This window comes from Poecilia mexicana, unplaced genomic scaffold (assembly GCF_051168715.1).
Source record: "Poecilia mexicana isolate PSO_F unplaced genomic scaffold, ASM5116871v1 scaffold_4, whole genome shotgun sequence".
In the NCBI taxonomy this organism is placed as follows: Eukaryota; Metazoa; Chordata; class Actinopteri; order Cyprinodontiformes; family Poeciliidae; genus Poecilia; species Poecilia mexicana.
Window position 1 is genome coordinate 15,360,007 of NW_028263373.1, and position 22,888 is coordinate 15,382,894.

The following is a 22,888-nucleotide window of genomic DNA, read 5'->3' on the forward strand; positions in this document are numbered from 1 at the left end:
ATAGCTTGAAAAGAGGCCCAAGAAACACTGTTACCATAGCATGCTATGGGAAGGGGTTTGGAAGCCAGGCAATATGAGATTCTGCTGAGTAGCAAAAGCACACAGGGAGAATGAGAAGAGGATGTCCCTAAGGACTGCAGCCAATACACCCCCATTTACATCTTTTGGGCTGCATGTGTGCCATTTCTTTTATGGCCAGCCTCACTACTTCCCTTACAGCTCTTCTCTGGCCATTAACATTACAGCTGGAGAAAGGGGGGAAAGGGGCGGGGGGGATTCTGAAAGGAAACATCTGCAATGTGTTTGTAGAGGCCACCATGAGAAAATAGGTAATTTACAACCAGATGCCACAAAACAAGGAGCTAGGGTTTTGATCATGTCTGTTATTTACCTTTTTGCTCCACTTCTATTTTAAGCGTTGGAAGAGAGAATGAAAGGGTTGCAAGGGGAAAAAAGAGATTAATATGAATTAACTGTCATTGCTATGATTACATATGCAGCAACATGTTATGAGACATGGAAATAGATGGGTACACCTATTAGAAGCAGGAAAGTTGTGAGAAAGATGGCACACAGCTGTCAAAGTCCTGTTGTAAAAAAGAGGTTAGACTCTCACAGACAAAAAATGGTCCGATCACAGTTGCTGCGTTTGTGAACAGTTTCAGATTGGTTTATTGTGGTGGATGGATTTTAACAAAACTAGATTCCACGTATTAGTTTTGTGCTGTCCTTGATGACAACTCCCATTTCGCTTCTACATATAACATGATATATTTCAGTAAAACTACTCAACAGAAACGGTGTTGAACACAACAAAAGCCGTCTCTTTTTCAGCAAGAAAGAGGGCAAAGCAAACTTTGTAATAATCATGGTTTGCACCAATGAATGCGACAGATTTTCAAGGTAAGCTGTTGGAAGGCCAAACTGAAGTAGAACCGTACTTTGGTTCCTTTAATCCACCCACCACCACAAACCACAAAACGTAGTTTGCTTTTTTTTTTTTTTGAATTCAGCTGTTTTTCTTTTACAAAGACGGGTGACAAATCAAAGTAAAAAATGAAAAATAAAAAATAAACAGAACAACTGACTGAAGCAACATAGCATATAGGCAGATGGATTAAGCAGTTCACAACCAATTATGCTTAAAAACATGTATACAAATGGCAAGCCACATAGGTAGTCTCAAATTTGTTAAAGAGACGTGGGAAGGAAAATTTGTAAACTATTTTCAAATTTTGTTGCTAAAGTACCTTGCAGTGTTTTCATCTAATGTTTTTGCATGTTTATGTAAGATGCACAAAACACAGAGCTTGATTTTTGAACTAAAAGGGAACACATGTATGGATTTCAATATTAAAAGCCTGATCTACATTTTAAATTCCCCTCTTTAGTCTGATACCACTAAATAAAATACACCACTACTAATTGCCTTCTTAAGTCCAGAGTCCGCCTGTGTGTCTTTTAATTTTAGTGTTAATATAGCTGCTCTATGAAGGCCTTAGAGGTTTGTTAGACAACAACAGTGAACAACTAAGGAACACACTGGACAAGTCAGGGATAAAATTATGAAGAAGTTAAAGTTAGGCTTAAAGCAATATATCAAGCTTTAAACATACAATGAGATGGCCATATACCTAAATTGACAATTCGGTAAGGAGAGAATTAGTCAGAGAACATGAAGCCAATGGTAATTTTGGAGAAACTGCATAAGTCCACAAAGCTCAGGTGGAAGAATCTGTCGACGGGAAACTATTAGTCACTCTCTCCACAAATTTGGTCCTTGTGGAAGAGTGCCAAGAAGCAGGACATGATTGAAAAAAGCCATGAAAAGTCCAGTTATCAATTTGCATCAAACCATGAAGGGGACACAGCAAAAAGTGCTGTGGTCAGGTAAAACAAAAAATAAGATCCATCCAACTTGCAAAGTGCTACATGGAGTGAACATCATCTCCCTTAACGTCCCTTCCCCAAGGTAAATGGTGTCGGCTGCATCATGAGGGAGAAAGCTTTTCTTCAGCAGGTACAGGGAAGCTGGCAAAATATATGAAAATGGATGGACACTGCAAAGTATTGACTTGGGGGACTAATACCAAACGCCTGTCTCGCTCATTGTCCTTCCGCTTCAGTTGTACGCTACCCTGTTGTACTGTTAAAGTTCAAGGGTTTTGAAAAATTTTGCAAATCCCCGTAATGCACAGACTGACTCGCTGTGAAGGTTTGTAGATCCTTCAGTAAAGATAATTCTCAGGCTGATCATTAGCAAATTATATCAATAAATATTGTTAGGCTGTGTAGGGGGCTGTCAAGTACAAAAGTAATGGAAGTATCATTACACTATGCAGTATGGAGACCACATCATCAAAACAAACAAAAAAAAAGGAACAGAAATACTGCCCATTTCTCAATGGCAATTATAGTACATTCAAATAGATATTCAAAACTAATAAACTGAAAGGGACAAACACTTTTGGTGCTAAAAGTAATCTCTTAAGTTTTGGGGTGTGGGAGAAAAAACATTTACTCACTATAATCTCTGAACACTCGTTTCTATAGATATTGTGGACTAGAAACCAAATCTCTAAACTGTACAAAGGGTCGTCAAAACTGGCCAAAAAAATAACTGGAAGCATATTCAGTCATATGGTTTATAACTTATTGTGTTCTTTTCTAATGTGTTTTTGTGGCTCGTAATTGGAATTTGCGTTGCTGTTAAGAAGCAATTTCCAATTTTTAGTCAGTGTTCAGAACACTAAAATAATACCATTCATATACTCTTACTTGACATAATTACCATACCTAATTAGTTGTTAATGTTAATTTTGTTACTTTTTTTTAAATTAAGACTGTAAACACAACAAGAGTAAAACAAAACTGAGATGAAAGAGCTGTACAAAAATGTAAGAACAATTACAAGGTTAATTTGACTATTTCTTTCCCAAATGATTTATTTCTTAATCCAAGGTTTTCAATGAATATATACCAAGATCAAGAGTGTTTACTTTATTCATAAAAAGATAAGAGAATCTTTAATGAAAAAAAATACACAAGCTATCTAAATCAGATTAATGCTTCTTAGCACTACATCGTCTAATGAAATATGGTTTATTCAGACTTGTCCAGTCAATGCCTTGAGGGACTTAAGCTGTGCATTAGGTGCTTTATGACTTAAGACTTTATCAAGGCACTTGGGTTTTTCCTTTCATTTGCCACCCGTCTGTCTTTAATAATAAAACCATTTTTAACTACATAAAGAACAGATGAGAAATCACATAAATTATTTGAACAAATCACATAAATACTGCATGCAAAACTAAAACTTACACCTATGACAAAGTTCACAATATAAATAATATCTGACTTTTTTTCTTTTTTTTGCACCGATTTAAAAAAATGATCAGTGAGGAAAATGAATGGAAGTAGAGAAATAAGAAAAAACCCAGAAACCTTAGATAGCAGATGTGTTACGTGTTGGTAATATATGGCATAAACGTAGTAATATTTGAATAGAAGAGACTCAAAAACTATAAGTGATGAAAAGTACACGCTGTATAAAATGACTAAAAACAAAAATGCTTTTGGCAATGTTGAACATTAAGTCAGACAAAACATTTCCTGTTGTAGGTCAGCAAGGATTACTAAAGGATTGCCCTTTACTAAATACCAGAATAATGGGAAATTGTTCGAGTTTTTTTTCTTTTTTTCTTTTTTTTTTTACTTTCTTCAGATTCAGAGATTTAAATGCATAGAACTGATTTTAATAATTAATAACTAGAATAAAATATTTTGGGTCTCCTTCCATAGGCTCCTCACCATAGCTTACTGGAATTATAGTCCACTCCTGTACTGACTTGCAGGCCGCCTTGTTTGTGCACAGAGTTTTAGCTTTGTACACATGTAACTAAAATCAGGGCTTTATGATGGCCTGTCCAAAGCACTGACTTTGTTCTTCGCAGAGAACTTTGAAAATAATTCGGCAGTATGATTAGGGTAATTGCCAATTTGGGAGACCAAGCTTCAAAATTCTGGGTTATGTCTTGAGTCTTTGAGTCAATTTTTCCACCAGTCCCTCCTGTGGTTTGTTTGCTACAACCTGATGCTACCAGTCCTGTTCTTCAGTTGAGTTGGTGTTATGTGGCTTCCAAGTTTCTCTTTTTTTTTCTCTCTTTAAATGCAATGATAGTTATTATTGCCAAGCAGATTTATTTTCATCAGGCCACAAAGCATACCTTTAAAAATTATGGTATTTTTCTCTGTATGCATTTGAAGATTGTAATTTTGCTTTTTATATTGTTTTGTATGGTTTTCTTCACTTAGTGACCTTTTAGCCTCTGTCAGTACAGGACACATTTAAGTGTTGGTAATTATACTCGTTTACCCAGCTTCTGACTCTGTCTAACATTTTCACATGGTCTTTTGCTTTTTGTTCTGGGGTTGAGACAAACATTAAAAAAAAAAAAAAGATTTTCATCTCTGGGACAAAAACGCATCTCCTCCTTGAAAGATATAATGGCTGAACATTTCCATGCTATTTACACCTGTGTGTTTTTTTTTGTATTTGTCATGAGGATAACGATCATCTTGTGCTAAAACATTTTCATCTAACATGGGTGATGTTGCAAAATATAGTTTTAAACTATACTAATTATAATAAACTGAGCATATTTTCCCAACTCTGAAGGCAGCTCCCTATCCCAGAAAAATAATCCTCTTTCAAACTAAAAAGTGCTTAGGAACAGATAAAAACAACCCAACAGGGAATGTAAAAATGTTGATCCTACTTCTTCAGATTCTGTGTATCTGTGGAATGCTAAGGAAGTCGGATCCACTGACACAGCAACATAAAACACACAGAAACGTAAGGAAAGACAGAAAATAAATGAAATAAAGACTCAACATTTACTCTGTAACATGAGGAAGGTTATTCAAAACATATGTGTGAATATTTCCCAGATTAAACTGAAGCCTAGGTTAGACAACGAAGAGCTAAAGAAGGTTCGGTCTAAAATTACTTTTAGACTTGGAATGAGACGAAAGAGCTACATTTTGACATAAAACTGTGGAAGCGGGAAAAAAAAAACTACAGTGTACGTGTTATACATTATCCCTTTTTTTTGCTAGAATAAATTATGATCAAATTAAAGGATTACTGTTTCAGTTATTGTAAAAAAATAAAATAAAATACACCTGTCTTACAAGTAGGAAACTGTATAATAAGCAATGTCATTGGTGACAACAAAATGACTTGGAATAAATGAACAAATAATTTCAGTGTTGATGTGTTTCTGCTGTGGGTTACGAGATAAGATAAACCCAGATAATTAGTGGTTTATCTACATATGGCCAAAAAAGTAAAAATCACTTTTGCTAACAAGGTTTTATTGAAAACGTTGTTTTGGCCAACATCTGTTCTTCTGCCAGTACAGCCACTTGTAGTTTTTTAGTGACTTTAACTACCTCTTTACCTTCCGAAACTTTATATGCTGCAATGAATAGTAGCAACAGCTACAGGCATGTGGAACCTCGAGTTCTTCTTCATATGCATATTGCATAGAGTGGAACTGCTATTGTATTTACAATATATTGGGCCACTCTTTTTACTGGACCCTAAAAAATGCAAAAGGATTTTACTACACACAACTGAACACAAACAAACATAAAAATAAAAAATAAAAAAAAAACAAGAGTACATTATATTTACATCAATTGACCAAAAACAGTGAGAGGTAGTTAAGCAAGTTAATAGTTTCTCCTCTGTTTGAAATTATAAGGTAGCTAAAGCATGTAGTCAAACACACCATCAGGAAAATTCACCACTTACAATAACAGCTTTTGTTTTGATATTTGGTTGGTTTGTAGCCAACAATGTAAATTCCAATAATCAAAATCTAAATGATGATTTCAGAGAAGTATCTGTTTTTTTCATATTTTTTTTTTGTGCTCGTCTATCAGCTGTTGTTTTTTGTTTTGGTTATTTGCTGAAAAGGGATCAACATGCACATAAATCAGTTTTACGCAATCAATATAATTTCTCCTTAGATTAGGAACATCGTTTTTCTCAAAACTTATGTCAGGAACGCTCGTGTCTGACCTAGGCTTCAGTCACAAAAGAGAATGGAACCTTGAGATGCATAAGGGTCCATAAATAAATGCTACATTCTGCAGAAGAAATTCAAGTGTGTTGTGCCCGACTAAGGGATCAAATATGGACAGGCGAGCAAGCAACGTAACAACAGTTGTCTGAAGCATCCACAGTTAAAAAATAGGAGTAAAATTAAAGACACATAGCTGGACAGAGAAGCATGGCCGAGGAAAATCTGGAAAGAAAATAACACATGGAGGAAGATCTGATGAGGTTAATAAAATGTAAAAATAGAAAGAACAATCAGTGTGATCAGAAATCGGAGAGCGAGGAGAGTAAGTCAGATACCCAAGAAGTTCCTGCAGATTGCACAGGGGGAAGGGAAGACAGTCAGTTTCATACAGCAACAGAACAAACACAAAACACATCTCAAACCACATTAACCCAAAGACACTACAATGGTCCCAATGGATATTAGATGCTATTTCTTTAGTATTCCAAATTGAAATATCTTGACTTCTTATGATCACTTTCAAACATTGTTTGGTGTTGCATTTTGTTGTGATTTAACTTTAGTTACTCAAGTGATTAAATTAAATCAGAACATAATTTAAATCATACAAAAAAGAAAGAAAATTAGGAGAACTGGGAGACTAAACAAAAATATTCAACAGAGACAAACAGTCATGCTGTTAATCACTTGTGTCAATCACTGTCACATTTAGCTACTTATAGTTTTAGAAGCATTAGTAATCAAACATATTGATGATGATAGATGGTTGTACTTTCTGACACAGCTCTACCACACTACAAGGTAGAGCATGGGTGCACATCAGTAAATTTGAGAATGTCAAAGTTAAGCTAGTTTTGTAATTCACTTCAAAAAGTGAAACTCCAGTATCAAACCCAGAGTGACTTATTTCAAATGTTTAGCTTGGTTAATTGATGATAATGGCATGTTGCCACAACGCAAAATAACAGTTTTGTAATATTACATAAGACCAACAAAAAGGCCAGCAGGCGATCGCTAACATCCTCCCCAAGGTGGGTAAACCACAAAAGGTCTCTGCTAAAGAAGATGACTGTTTAGAGAGAGCTGCATTCAAGCCTATCATTGGCAAGATGAGAGGAAGGAAAACTGTTATAGAACAAGGTGCAGAGGTCCTTCAGACAATTGTGCAGCAAGACCCATTCATGAATTTGGGGGAGAATCAAAAGATGTGGACTGCAGCTGTAGTCAGAGCATCAAGAGGCAATAAAAGAGGCACTTTATTGAGAAATCAAGGTCAGAAAGTCTGTAGGATGACCATTGAAGGGACATAATCCAAATTGCTTCAGAGTCTGCTACGTATATATATATATTTTTTTTTTTTTTTTTTGTGGAGACAAATATGCTGTAGTGTTGGTACACAGTTTAATGAAGTCAGTCTACTGGTAAAATTTTAGGGAACTTTCAACAAAAAGAGCACACGCTTCCCTCTGCTGACAGCTGTCTAAATCTTTTTCAGCAGCGCATTTGACCTGTGATCACTGCCATAGGCACCAATGCCTGGTTTAATGACCACTGCATCAGTGGGCTTGACTAACTGGCTCAACTTAAATGCCATAAGGCATTCACCGAGTATTATCAACTAGAAAATGAGAGACATCAGATGCAACAATTCAGACAAGCTGGTGGTTGCTCTTAAAGACATTCTGGACCTCCTTAATACCTCAGCAATACCATAAGCTGATTACCACCAATCCGACCCACACTGATCTGGTAATTCATGTAAAGAAGCCCAAACCAAATATTGAGAGCATATTGTACAGCACATGGGCATACTTTTCAGATGGATGGCATTTCAGCTTTAAAAATCCTTCATTCTTGGTCTTATGTAAAATTCAAACTGTGTGAAAGATATAATTTTGTTTTTCATCAACACTTAGTCACACTTGAAAACCGTCCCTCTGTGTGTAACACTATAATAAATATATATTTTGTTAACAATTTTCTTAATTATGACATGCACCTGTAGAAGAGGCAAAAACACACTGCAGAGACGATTAATCATAAAAAACATCACAGCTTTTGTGTTGCCTTCTTCAAGCAATTACTGAATCCAGTTGAGCAGGTGACACTGCGCCAAGTGAAAGCAAAAATTTACATCCTCTGTTGGGAGAATGAAAAAAAAACATTACTAATGGCCATTTGTGGCAAGGACCAAATTCTTACACTAAAAGGACAAAAATAGTGGAAATGTAGTCAACTAGCAAAGTCCACTTGCAAATGAGTAAAAAAACAAATTTACTTGTGTGATTATATAAAGGCTTAAATAATAGGATGCTCAAATAAAATGTGATATGTTGGTGGGGAAGCAGATTTTGATGTGTAGTAGTTACTGGTCAAAATGAGGACACTGTCTTTGCTCCCCATGTAGATCAGCTTAATGAGGATTTAATACCCTCTCTTGCAAAACATCTTGTGTCCTGGCAAATCCAGGGGAGCCTAAGCCCTTGGACCACTGAAATGTTTTTAATCACAAATCTTGGTATTTGGCATTTGATCTTTTTCATCTGAAAACTAGAAAACTGTAGCGGGGGCTTTGCCATCCTGTCTGAAAGCTGCTGTAAGAGTTTGCTATGGTGAGGAAAAGTTAATCTTCCCCTGTGATTGCTTCTCTCTGCATTAGTCTGACTACAAACCGATGTGTCGAATATTGATTATATTTCACGGAAAGAGACAGAGGATTGGTAAGTGGAAAGCAACAAAACAAGGAAGTCTACCAAACAAATCAAAAGCTAGCATGGTTTACAGTGGGGCTTGGATGGGAAAGGCTGGACTGGACTCGGGTTTGTCTGCACTAGACTGGGAGAACACTAAAAACTTACCAGGGCAGTTGTGATAGGAAACATTCTGTGCTCTTGATCCTATTCTGGTTGGACATGGACCTTGAGAAGCAAAAAGATACGGCTACAGACGTGCATGATTGGAATTTCTGAGAATGACGTGAACGTGTATGCGTTTTACTAATCCACCTTATTCCTGCAAGGGGTACAGGTCATGTACCCTTTGCTCATACGGTTTAGGCCATTTGGTGTCTTTAAAGATGTGAAATGGGGTCATCTGCTGTTGGACGTTTCGTACTGACCATTCATCAATAGTTTCTTACACACTTTAACAACTAAGTATTTCAAAGTAAGACATGTTGGTGGTCTTTTTATGTCTGCTGTGAGGGCAGATAGTTAAATGATTCGAATAAGTAAAATCTAGACAGGAGAGAGCATCTTTTCCATTCTATATGGATCAATTAGACTGAATAGATCACAGTGAAAGCAACTTTACAGATTATTATTGTCGATTAAATTAAATAACATGAGATTTAACCTGTAAGATTGAGGAAACTGGTTGCAGTTTTACTAATTATCTTTTTTTTATTGGTTTCCATTTTTGCACACTTGCTGTTGTCCCTGTTAAGATACGGTACTTGTTGCTGTTTGCCTTTAACTACACAAAACATAACTTGTGCACCAATAATATGGTGTTTAACGTGCAACAAAAGTGAAATGGAGTCGTTTCTGTAATAGGGTGTTTTTACCAGCTACCAATAAACAAGGAATCAAGAAGAGTGGTGCTGAAGAATCTACATTTAAAGAAACCAGACAAATTTCCTGATATCTGCTCATTTAAATAAAAAGTCCACAAAAGGAAATTGTCATATAATGTTGTGGTTGGTTGCAACCTACAACAAGACAAGAAACATCAGTTCTTCAACCCTTGTGAGTGCGAGGATTGAGGCTAACTTAGAGGACTGTGGCAAATGATACAAGTTTTACGTGTGTGGGGTCAGTTGGACCCCATTTCTAGACACAAGGGTTAAAAGGATTAACAGTACTGTAGATTGAAGAACTGAAAAGATCTTTACGTATAAGAAACATGTAATGCTATTTTAGGGTTCTGTAATATGTGTTAGCTCATCAGTATAACCTGCAGCTCCCATCCCCATTCTCAGCCTTAAATGATCATTGCAAAGTAGTGAAATATGGAATTAATGTGCTCTCAAGAGATTTAAGCTCATGGAAAGAATTAAATTACATCAGCAGCTGTTTGGTTGCAATATTGGTCAGCTCTTGCAAGAGAGGAACAAACAGCACTGTAACATTCTGACAATGACACAAGAAACCACATCTGGTGGCATGTGGCATTAAGGTACTAGTTGGGCTTTACTTCTGCTTAGAGAATAACACAGTGTTGCCTAACATCCTTCAACAAAAAAATGAAAAATGATCAGCTTTATTATTGTGCAAGCAGTGACGTGTATCAGGTTTTTCAATTGTTAGCTTTTTGTTTATTAGTAATAACGTACACAAAGCAGCTAAGTATGTTAAAACATGTAATCAAACAATTTCTTCTGGCAATCCTCCAAATCTTTGATAGATGAGGGGACTGGTATGTATAAAGTATACTATTTGATATTTAAAAAGTTGATGTTCCCACATGTTTTTTTTTTTTTTTTTTAATTACACGCTGGTACTAATGCCAAGAAAAGCGTCATGAATTATAGGAATAAGGTGGATTAAACAGAACTTGAAAGAATTAAATGACCTAGAGTGAAAGTTTAATCAACACACTACAGCAATCCTGACTATTTCCTCAGAGTAAGAAAAGAAAAGAAAAAAAAAAAAACACAATCATAACAGTGGGTGTACATGAGTGCACCTTGAGGCTAATCCTTTTATTAAGGTCGGGGCTAAAACAGCAAGAGATGAGATCAATACTTCACCTAATGATAAAGGCAAGAGAAAAAAAAAACATAAAGGAAAAACACAAGCACCTTCATGTTGAATGTTTGTGCTACTAGATCCGTCTCTGTTCAATAGTTTTAACTTAAATGGCCATTATTGTGTATTCCACCTTTAATTATATGTCCTCAGAACCACAGAGAGGATAACCTTTAAGTTGTAATGAGTTTTAGCATCTACTTATGTTCATGAGTGCAATCTCATCCAGTATTAGGTCGAACAAGTTGGTCAGAAATAGAGATAATAATCAATGTAGGACAGATGTAATGAAGAGGAAGCACAGTCCAAAAAAAATAAAAAATAAATGAATTATTTATAATCAATGTTCTTTAATTTGCGTTAAAACTGAAACACATGTAAAGACATAAAGGTAGAAAATACTATAAAAACTCCAAAAGGCTATCTTCCCATCTCTCTCTGCTCTAATTATGTCAGTTCTACCTGATGGCGATTCATCTAAATCTTTGTCATTAATCAGTTTGCAAAGGTTAAATGGGGGAATTTCTGCACAAATTGCAAATGAAGATGGCAGCCTAAAGGACAGAGGGGACTTTTAATACAAAGCATGAGCTAAAGATTGTTTGGGAGCTGAATGGCAATGAATATTTTAGCATCAGAGCAGCAGACAAAATGCTAACACCATCTCTTTAGATGAATTGTTGCCTTGTTGACTTATGAGAGGAGCTTTCTGTGCTGTTACATAATGAAACATCTGTTAACATATTTCAGCACCTGTTGTGTGACTGTATATTAAGCCATCAAGTCAAGTCGAGCTGTGCTTTCGCCTGATAGACTGCTCTACACAAGAAGGGAAGCTCCCGCTTGCTATCACAGAGAGGCAGCATGACTTCCTCTGCCCTCCCTCTAGTCTGCTACCTCATAACTGGGCTCGTGGAAACACTGTGAGCACATCAATAATGAGGGGGAGTGCAGAGGAGGACCAAAGGGTTTTACAGGTCATATTTCATGGAAAGTTCACTGCATGACACAGATTGAAGAAGAAACAGAGGAAGAGGGGTGCTGAAAGGTACTGTAGACAAAGAGAGGCAGAGCAGAAATGGGACGTGTATGGAACAACACAAAGAGAAGGCAGAGGGCAGAAAGGAAGAGAAGCCGAGAGGAGGGGGTTTTCAAATCGTGACAGAAGGGTCATACTTACTGTAGGGCACACACTCGTACTGGACCTCCAGATACTTGTAGGTCCCTGGACACGGGTCAGGGAAGACATCTGAACCTGTGATCACAATGCACTGGGTCCGATTGTTGCATCTGGAAACATAAAAAAGGAAGAGAAAAAAAGAAGTGCATTGAGACAATGTGTTGTTGTGAATTAGCACAACCTATGAAAAAGGAAAATTAATTGAAAGAGCTCTCTACGATTATTGTAGCAGTTTATCAGCCTTGTAAGTGGGCTTAAGGATGTTTCAAAAATGTTCTTCCCAACTTGATCAGAGCAAGTTCCTCCTAAGAGCAGCCTGTAAGACGCTAAAAGAAGTCTGCAGAAACCTTAAGATGTCATACTAGGATGTACAGCAGGCTCTTGCTACTGTTGATATTGCAGAGCATGCTGTAGCTGATGTACAGTCAATATCTTGTTGCAATTGGCTAATCTTACTTGGATAGATGAGCTTTGTTCCCCATCTTAAAAATGTATAATAGTAAAGTATATGTCAAAGTTGTTCCCCTGAAATGCTTAAGATTAAATACACATAGATAAAATAAACTTCTGCAAACTGGAGAACTGCAAGGAGACTTCATGCAATCTAAGAAGTCATTTTCGCATTGGTATTTGTGGAATTCACCTAATTGTTCTCAGATTGCTCCTGCTCAAAGTAAAATAGATAAATCTAATCAAGCATATGTATGAAGTTATCTACCAAACAAGTCAGGCACATTCAAGATATTTGACAATGCGTTGCATATGCTCTCTTGGTGAACAAAAACAAGAGACAATCTGTCAATAACTGTTACGAGTTACACAATATTATATTAGGGCTCATATTGCTTCTTCATGAGAGAAAAAGAGCTGATTTAATATAAGCACACTGTTTTTCCATTTCACCGGCTATAATTTCAGTTATTACACAAAACGTTTGGAGAGCAGAAACTAAAAATTGGCCCACTGTGCTCCGAGGCAAACCAGAGAGTTGCAGGTGAATCACCTCCTTTGTTGCAATGAAAGCATGATGACATCAATACACAGAGAAAGTTGTCTTTGTTATCAAGGGACATAAAATTGCATTGAAAATCCGAGGGGCCAGATCAATAGCTGATTAATGGCGGGACTTCTTGATTATTATTATTTTTTTTCTCTTTTACTTTTTTAAAACACTCAAGAAATTAATCTCCCAGCGCATGTAAGCTATTTAAATAGTCTTACACATTTCTACATTTTGCATTTACATTATTACATTTTAGAACAAAGTTTTTTTTTTCTTTAAAATTCTTCACAATGGACAATGTTTAAAAAAACAGCTCTCTATATGCTTGTACAGACCCCCATTTATATTCAAATCTGTGTACGCATCTGTGTTCACAAAGAATCTCCTGGGAATTTTTGCTTCATTAATGACCTGCTTGTGTAATAACAGATAAAAATATATGCATTTTGTTGTTCTCATGTAAATGAATTCCTGTTTAGAAATTAAAACATGCACCTCATGCTGAGATCATAATAGACTGCATGGTGTGTTTTTTTTTTTTTTAATTTATTATTATTATTTTATTTGTGTGTGTGTGTGGGTGTGTGTGTGTGTGTGCGTGTGTGGTTTTGTGACAATTTTTTTATGGATCTGAACCACTTTCCTCATATTAAATGGTCACTTTGATGATTCTGTCTGCTTTGCTCATGCATAAGCATATCATGCAGAAGCAATATAAATCATAGTGCTTTATCCAACGGATTCCACTGAGACCAGGAAATGAATGCCTAGTTTATGTCAGGCATATAAAACAGAATAACATAGAAAAATAAAATTAGTGACACTAATGAGACACAGACCTACCATCATTACTCCGGCAAACGTACTGAACGACACAAGAAACAGGCTCAAAAAGCTCATATTTCTTTAGAAACAATGTTGTCATATGTGTTGATAGATCTGCTTGATATATTGCCCTAATTTTAGAGCAGTGGAATAGGGGCACCCTGATCTATGGGATTGTGTGAGTCTGATTACCGTCTCATCTGTGAAACCTCAGGGATCTCCTGAGACCAATTGAAAAAGCCCTAATGACTTCTTCTATGCATAGTCCTACCACTCATTTTGGAAGAAAGCATGTAATTGAAATTCCACCAATAAAAACTTCAGCATTTGGCTGTGCAGGGCACAGGTCTCACAGTGCACACTAATTAAATACATTTAAAATATGATATCTCTGACTATCTTTTGATAGTCTGAGGCTATACAGTAATTAATCATCTTCATAATGAATATTAAGTCAAAGGAGTTTTTTTCTTTTTTTCGCTTTTCTCTAGAGTGATGCATTCTCATCCTACTCTCCATTTTTGAATAGGAAACATATTTTTAAGAAAATCTATTTAGAGTTCAGCTTTATAATATGTGATAATCAGACAAAATACTGAGAATGCCTATTCAATGTAAACAGTTTTTTTTTTTTTTAATATGACTTATTCTTCAAAGCAATGAAAAGAATGGCATGATTGAGCTGGTGCCTTCTCCTCTTGCCTCTTTTTCGACCTCCAGGCCGTTAATCACGCAGAAGCATTCCAAATGTAATCCCATCACATCTCTGACCTTTTGGGAGAGGCAGACATCGGTACAATTAGAGTGTTGTCAGGAACGCAGCTTGGATTTGATGCAAATCTCTCTTAAAAATGAGCACTCCCAGCTGATAGTGGGAAATGGGTGCCAACAAAGTAGAACGGATGGCACTCCCGACACCAAGTATCCACATACAATTTAACCTTTTCCCTGTCACCGTAAACCATGTCAGAGGAATAATTGGGTATGATGATAATGTGCAAGTTGTATAATAAATTGCCCCAAATGATAAACCTGTGATACTGTTCTATTCCAATCCTGTTTTAGTCACAAACTATTGTATTTCTTATTGAAACTGATCCATTAGAAAATGTATTTTATTCCAAACCATGATATACACTATATCAAAGCATGTTTAGTGTATTGTACTTGGTTCTGACAAACCTATGAGATAAAACAGACCATACAAGGACCGTACCATCAAGCAAGACGAATGGGTTAGCCACAAATGTTCAGCTAAAACAGTTTCTGGTTTCACCAAGGGGCCTCTGCTCTAAGCCTGGCAATATGAGTAACAATGGTGTCATACACAAAACTGCTTCAAGGCTGCTTTCCGCTCAGGTTGAAACTCATTTATTTTTCTTTACAGACATCATCAGCCATTATATCAATATTAATATTGCATATCGGTATTGGCCAACATTTTCAAATCTGTGCATCACTAGTTTCAAATATCAACATGATGCATATATCGTATGTCTTTTGCCTGCCTAGTCCAAACGGATATCTTGACTTAACACAACTATGTGATTTTTTAGACATATGTAGAAAAATGAGCTCAAGAAAGAAGGAGAAAAACTAGAATGTGTCTGTGTTAACGTTTCAACTTCCTGACTTCTGATTTGGTGTATTTGTCTGTGACAAAGGTTTTAAAAATTCATACCATGCAAATCCGCACAAAACAAGCAATAGCTCTTTTGGTAGACGGACGACAATGTAACAGATACATTTTTCCTAGCTCAATCTGAATTGGAGGTATGTTTTGACTAAAGACAATGACAAATCACAAAGCAATCAGGAGTAATCAAAACAGTGTTTCTTTTGTCTAGCTGTCTGTGCCTAGCTTTGGGTGAAATTTTCAATTTTCTCCCTTTCCAAACTCTGCTAGCCTAAAGTGGCCATTTTTAATTTACGATACAAGAAAGAAAAAAAGGAGTTGCTGCAGCGAAAACAATCGCTGCGTAACTGGAGAGAAGCAAGATGAGTGAGGGGAGCACATTACCCAAAGAGGAACAATCTACTTCCTGGTGCTCCCAGTTTGAATTTCAATCAAATTAGCGTCTCTTAAACTCAAAGTGACCCGTCTAGCCCCATTTCATCTGAAATGCTGATGAGGTTCATGGCACAATTATCAAGGCAGACATCTCTCTCAAGAGGCATGCCTGTTGATCGTAGACAGGCCATTGAAAAATTAAATCATTTCCAGGGCCACAGAATGGCAGCAAGAGAAACAATGTGATATGAGCAGAACAAAAAGAACACACACACACACACACACACATTCAACACACACACACACATAGTATAACTATAATCATCTCCTGTATCAGTATATTTAGACCAGTTCTAGGAGGTGGCCCAATACTCATTCAGGAAGTGAGCGATTAGAAATTAACCATTAGCATCCTGCTTTCGACTGGAGATCTAACTCAATATGCTTCCAAGACATCCTTCAAACGTGTAATTGCTGTCATATGCTTGTGTTAACATTACATTTCTTGAAGTAGCCCACATAGCTCAATGGGGGGAATTCCAGGCTCTTTAAGGGTCAGGACCAAAGCTGTCTGACTCACATCCATCCAACTCTCCTATTGATTTTTAAGCAGAAGAGGTATATCGCCATGCTACTGAAGCCAATGGAAATATTATTAGACAGTGTGCTGGTTGAAAAGTGACCTTTTGCTAAGCAGAATGTAAAGCTGGACCACCCACGAATAAAAGAAATGCCACACAGGAATAGCAATGATTGTGACCTGCAGGGGACATCAGACCTTACAACTCAAAACAATGGAGTGATCAAAGGTTTGCTCATTCTTGGGTTTGGATAGCTTTGAAACTTCTAAATGTGCAGAGCTATTACAAGCAGACTCATCTGAACTCATGACTTTAATGTCACAGTTACCATTCGTTTAGGTCATTTTGCTCAAAGCAAACGGTGTCTTGTTAAATTCACTAAATATGAGTACATTTTTTTATTAAGAAAGCTCCGAAGCATGGAATGTATTTTTTTATTATTATTATTCAAGGGATGATGTAATATTCCAAAACTAATTAGTGAGTATAATGCTGCATGTTATTTATAATCAGAAGTGAGAAATGAATGAGTTTGAAGTCACACTGAAAGCTGCAGTAATGAACTCTTTATTTCCACTTTATTCAGTTTTCACATCATTACATTATGCTCATAGTGCTGTGCAAGGTCCAAGAAATTCTTGGTACATGCCTTGGAAGTAAATAATGCACCTACCATCTTGTTTTGGTAATGTTAGTTAACCTAGTGACAGAACACTAAATTAATTTCCAGTTCCAATTAGAAAGTCAGTGAGGTGTCAAGGTGTAAACATTAAATCAGAGGAAGCATAGAGATATAAGAAGCTATTTTACATGAAAGCGTAGTTTAGGTAAGGTTTTACATACGGGATTAATTGAGCTGCGGAAGAGCAAGAGAGAGCAAAACTTCAGGAAGTAACAGAACAGCCACTGTCTGTAATGAAACATAATATATTTGGAGATGTTGGCAGCAGTTTGGAAAGCTTTAAGGCTGTGGTTCTAATCTACTTTCTTACAGTAATAAGCACAAAAGACTGCTGTCTACTTGTTGACTTCTTAAAAAGATGAAGTCATTTGAAAATTAATACATAAATGTGTATTTTTTTTAAAATACTAAAAGCATGTTTTTCAGTGACATCTCTATTGTAAGGCATGGACCTCTGGTATTAATGTAAATGATTACTGACTATTCACCGCATAAGACTAGAAAAATATATCAAATATTGCTCAAGGTCAAAGCTTCACTAAAACTGAGCTGAGAACTCACACAGAGGCCATTTTACTACTCTAACTTGGTCAAATATAGTACTGGTAACTTAATATACTCTCTTGTTTAGCACATTGTTACCAATTGGAAAGAGATTGAGAGCCTTTTTATTCACGTTGAACTTTCGCACATCCCTCTGAAACATCCTAACTGAATCTGGACCTTGATGAAATCTTAATCTTCTGTGCTTTAAATAAACACCAACAGCGTATGTACAGAGAGAGAGTACAAGTACAAGGCAGAGTGCTGTCAGGCGGCAAGAATGGACCTCCGCAGAGAGCCTTGCAAGCAGTACTGTCACTGATATAAATAGTGTAAGTAGCATTCTTTAGTCTCCAGATCCCACTTCACTTTTATTGATGCAAACTTGGAGGATGCCGCCGATTTAAAACTAAAACATCATAGCTATTTTAGCATGTTAAAATCGGATGTAGCTGCTCAAAACAGGATGTGGAAAATGTGTGGCATTAAAGCTGTTCCTTTGTTTTGAAAACCGTGACATTTCAAGATGCACCCTTGTCCATTTCAAGAGCAAAAATGTTTATTGGTAAACAAATTTTCCTGAAAATCATTCCCGGTTATTAACTCAGCTTAACTTAAGAGTCATACAGTAATCCCACTTACAAATTCAATCTTCTCTTCCAGCGAGCAATCTGCATTGATCATTTCTGTCAATGATATGCCCCTTCTAAAAACCCATGATCCACAGGCACAGCAGGAACCAACCCTGTTATATTACAGCAATCAATGACCTTGTTATCGAATACTTACGATGAAGCTCATTAGTCAAAGTGAAATCAATGTATGTAGGCCACTTTTCATATTGTATATCTCCGTATGTTTCTTACTGTAAAAAAGATTTATCAAGGCGTATCACTGTCATCTTTTTTAAACTTCTGTTGAGATAAGGACGTGTGGTCAATTTTGGATTAATCACAAGCACACACAAGATAATTTGATTAATATCAATAAAATGCATTTTAGAAAATATACATTTAAATATACTATTATAATCTACTTGATGTTTCCATTGTGTTTGCACTAATTAGCTTCAGCACATACGAGAAAATCTAATTATTACAAAAACTCAATCCGGCAAAAAAAAAAAAAAAAGAATAATCACAGCACTGAATATTATCATCAATGAATTAATTATTTCAAACTTCACTGCCATGCAGTTTCACATCTGGAGGGGCGGCGTCCATATGAAAAATTCCCGTACAGATTATCACCCACTTGAGTCAACTAATTGCTTGCAGCTGAATGTTCTAATTGAGCCACAACAATCCTAAGGCTATTTTCATAAAATCATTGTGCTCATGAATATAATGTGCCAGCCAGATATGAAAACAAGTCAGAGTTCCGACAGAATCCATCAAACTGTAGCAAAGCCATAACTCAACTCTTTAAACTTCAGGGCCATGTCAATTTCAGATATGTAAAAGTCAACTTAATTTTCCTCACAAGCACTGATTTTTCTTTTTCCCACCCACCTAAATTAGGAAACTGCATAAATTACAACTGCTTTTGGCTTACTCCACTCTCACACAAGGCATCACATAGCCTCGGCTTCTGATATTAATAATAAATGACCGCTCACAGCAGGACAGACCAAAAATCTATTAAATGCTCTTCATAATAATTCTTAAAGTGAAATCAGGATATGCAAAACCGTATTGATCGGTAAACCTTTACCGATCGCTTTTCTTTGCAACATTTTGAGTATTTTGTTTTTATCCGTACTGCTTCCAGTCTAATCAGAGGTGAAATCTTGCTCTTACTCTCTCCCGTGAGCCACATCCTATAACAGCGTTTTCTCCTTGAAAGATCCCACTGCTGTAGACTACAAATGTTCAGAACTGACACCCAAAGGCTAAGTATGCATTTAAAACAACATCTGATATCTTCAGTGAGTCTCAGATTTTGCATATAAGCAATGAACCGCAGTCCGTCACAGACACCGGATTGCAGCTTTATTAGGAAACTGTTTAGGAGTCGGTGGTCATTATTCCACAAACTGTTTTTGAACAAGCAAGGCTGAGGGCAGTGTAACACAAAGGGTCAAAAACAGGGAGCGGGGACGCTGCAGCCTTTCAAGACAGACAATGTGAGTCAGCTATCTGACTTCATCAAATAGGACTTGACAATAACCCCCCTGAATACAAGGGCTCTACTCTTTTATTTCATTTTTTTTTTTTATATATTTCCCAAGGCGGCTTGCCAGAGTTGCTGACTGTCTCATACCAGCCAATATCTCTCTCTGTGGCAGTCATATGTCATTCCATCCTGTGCACTTTGGCTCCACTGGCATCCCTGTGTGACAACTGGTTCTTGTATTATGTCTCATGTGGCACAAAATATTCCTGGTGGAACTTTACCATGTATAAATTCACATTCGGAAGTCTATGTACCACCACTGGTTGTCTTCCAGATTAAATTATGCTTCTCTGCATATTTAAACATCTGTCAGACTATTAAGAAGTCAGAAGTCATGCTGATCTATATGTTTGCTTATATTTAGGGCTTTTTTTTTAATTTAGAGCAGAAATCTATGGATGCTGGTTTTCTCAATCTGGCTTCTTGTGTGGAAAATCTGACTGGTGGGTGTTTGCCGCATAATTTCCCATTTTCTGTCTTTGCCCCATTTACTGTGTCTCAGCTGTGTAATTAAATAAAGCCAATGCGAGAAAAGAAAAAGTGGTTACAGTGGTGTGTTGCACGATGCATTATGTTAAATTTTAAAATTAAAAACAAGCTGAACAGTGATTCCTAAATTTTACAACAGATGTTCGTTTAGATTTAGGCCTGGAAATTGACGGGATCATTTCAATACATAAATGATCATGTTAAAAAGACAACCTTAAGTGCTTTTCTCATAAATGCTCTATTTGCATTTATCAGTTTAGGTGGAAGCCCATAGCATAATGGTTTGTGTTTTGCCATACATTTATTTTCAGATGATAAATTGAACAGTTCTCTGAAAATTGTTAGTCGAAGGGGCATACATACTGTTTTTTTTTCAGTTCACTGTATCAAAAGGAATTATCACAAACCAAGCATGAAAACTAAATAACTTTTTATGAATAGAATATTATTTGACAAGTAATATGACTGTAAAGCAATTCTTTATTAGACCTGCTTTCAAAATGTATTGACTTTAATTTTTTTTATTTTTTTTATTCTAAGAACAGAGTTTTTTTATTAGTGTGTAAAACTATTTATACTTGGCAGTAAAAGTTTCACTATTAATTATCACTATGCATAAAGTAGTGTTGGTCCGGTGCAAATGATCAAACAAAACCGTGTGCGTCTTCGTGTGTGCTTTACCACTTTCCATTCAAGTGAAATAACTCATATGCAGACACATAATAAATCGATTTTGCTAAGAGCAAGCAGCTCAACCTTATTAACAAGGTAAAATAAAGCAAACACAGATAGCCTAATGTAAGCACACTAAATCTAGATTGCACATTTGCAGGTTAATTTACACCTAAGCAGAAATTGCAATAGACAGAAAATTACCTCCTCCAAGCCACATCAGATCTGCACCCTGTCAGCACTGCCACTTTAATTTACCTCTTTGTTGTAAAGAAGGAAAAAAAAATGCAAATTTGCTATGTTTATAGTTCGAACAGCTGTCTAATCTGAGACTGAGATTATTTCTACTCGGCTCGAGTCTGTTTGTTGCTTATTTTCCATTTTTAATGTACTCCTTTGACACCGTTTGTCCTCTCTCCTTCACCTTTCAGAGCTGTAATGAAGTTTCTAATTCACTTTTGTTCAGGTTCAGGCGCCTCATTATCGGTGCTAACGGTAATGTGATGTGGGGTATTGATGCTGACAACTGCTGCCTTTTTTTCATCCCACACTTTTATTCAGTTCGGCTTTTTTCAGTGGACTAAATCAGCTTCTCGGAGGCAATAGCATTATCCTTGGTGAGAAACTTTATTTAAAAGCTATAGTGAGAATTTTTTAAAACAAAAGAAGACTGTTTCATCAAAGGCAGCTGGACAAACTGAAATAGCTGGGAATGGTTCAGACCTATTACTGTGCCATGCCAATAATTTTCTGACCGTCCTGAAACTTTGACAGACACTTCGTTTGGGATCGGCTGTTTTGACACTGCACACACACACACGCACACACACACGTGTTCGGCTTTACCTTTGTGACATGATCTTGTAGGCATCTGGAAGATAGCAGTTGATGTTCTCCATCTGGAAGGGGTCGGCGTCGCAAATCTTGTCGTCTGTTCTGCCATAGTTGGCGCTTTCAATCATTATGACATCGCTGCCTGGACACCGAAGATCAATGGGGTAACCCTCACAAGACAGCTCTCTCCGCACTAAGCCAAACGGCAGGGCAGCTCTGCTAAACCCTGAGGCAGAGGAGAGAAAGAAAGAGACTTCTCAGTGCAAATCGAAAAGAGATGTGTAGCTGCAGTGCCACAGAGGAAGACATGATCACAAGACATCAGAGCTGGATATGCACAAAGGGAGCATCTGCATGCATGTATTTTCTTGAGCCGAGATAAAGACAGAAAGCTCTTATTATCACCACTAGCCTGATATACAGTCCCTTGCAAAAGTATTCATATGCCTTTTAACTTTTTTCTCATCTTACTATGTTATTGAGATTTTATGTGACATTGCTACACAAAGCAATTTCTAATTCTGAAGAGTAAGGACAATGACATGCTACATATTCGCAATTGCATTTATGTCTGGACTTGTGGGATGCACAATATATTGCATTCGTGCAGTCAACGCAATGTCAATGTGTGCTAAAGTAATATTGCAAGAGTGTTTATAAAGCACTAATTGCTTGATATTTTATTAAAGTATTATTAGTCCAGGCATTGAATGTTGATGCAACATTTAGCTTGTTGGATCTAATGTCACTGAAGGAAGTACCCAGAAAACGAAGCTGTGCAAAGTGCTCAGAATGCTCAAGCAGCATATTGCTTGAAGCTAAGAGAAAAACGACATGAGTGAGGAGAACACAGAATAACCACAAGTAATGTCCTAATTAATTTATTTATCAAATATCACAAATGGATCATTTTCTTATATCGTACAGCTCGAATCTAAACCTTTACATCTGGTTGTACATTGATGGCAGGTGAACCTCCAGCCAAGAAAATCCTGCACCCACCTTCCCTTCAACTCTGATCAGGTTCATTGCATCTCCAGAGGGAAAGTATCC

The 22,888-nt window shown here is 36.7% G+C and overlaps 1 protein-coding gene across 5 annotated transcripts in view; it reads right to left on the reverse strand.

Annotated features, from left to right (window-relative positions):
* Positions 1-22,888, reverse strand: part of adgrl2a (adhesion G protein-coupled receptor L2a) — a 125,597-nt gene that overhangs the window by 55,175 nt on the left and 47,534 nt on the right. For 4 of the 5 annotated variants that reach the window (XM_014996796.2, XM_088005014.1, XM_088005015.1 and 1 more), the window contains exons 3-4: positions 21,848-22,061; positions 12,021-12,130 (exon numbers count right to left, since the gene is read on the reverse strand). In XM_014996796.2, coding sequence (XP_014852282.2) covers positions 12,021-12,130; positions 21,848-22,061 — 324 coding nt within the window. Of the gene's footprint in view, positions 1-391; positions 407-8,950; positions 9,011-12,020; positions 12,131-21,847; positions 22,062-22,888 lie in introns of all 5 variants that reach the window. The other variant, XM_088005016.1, reaches the window with a different exon arrangement.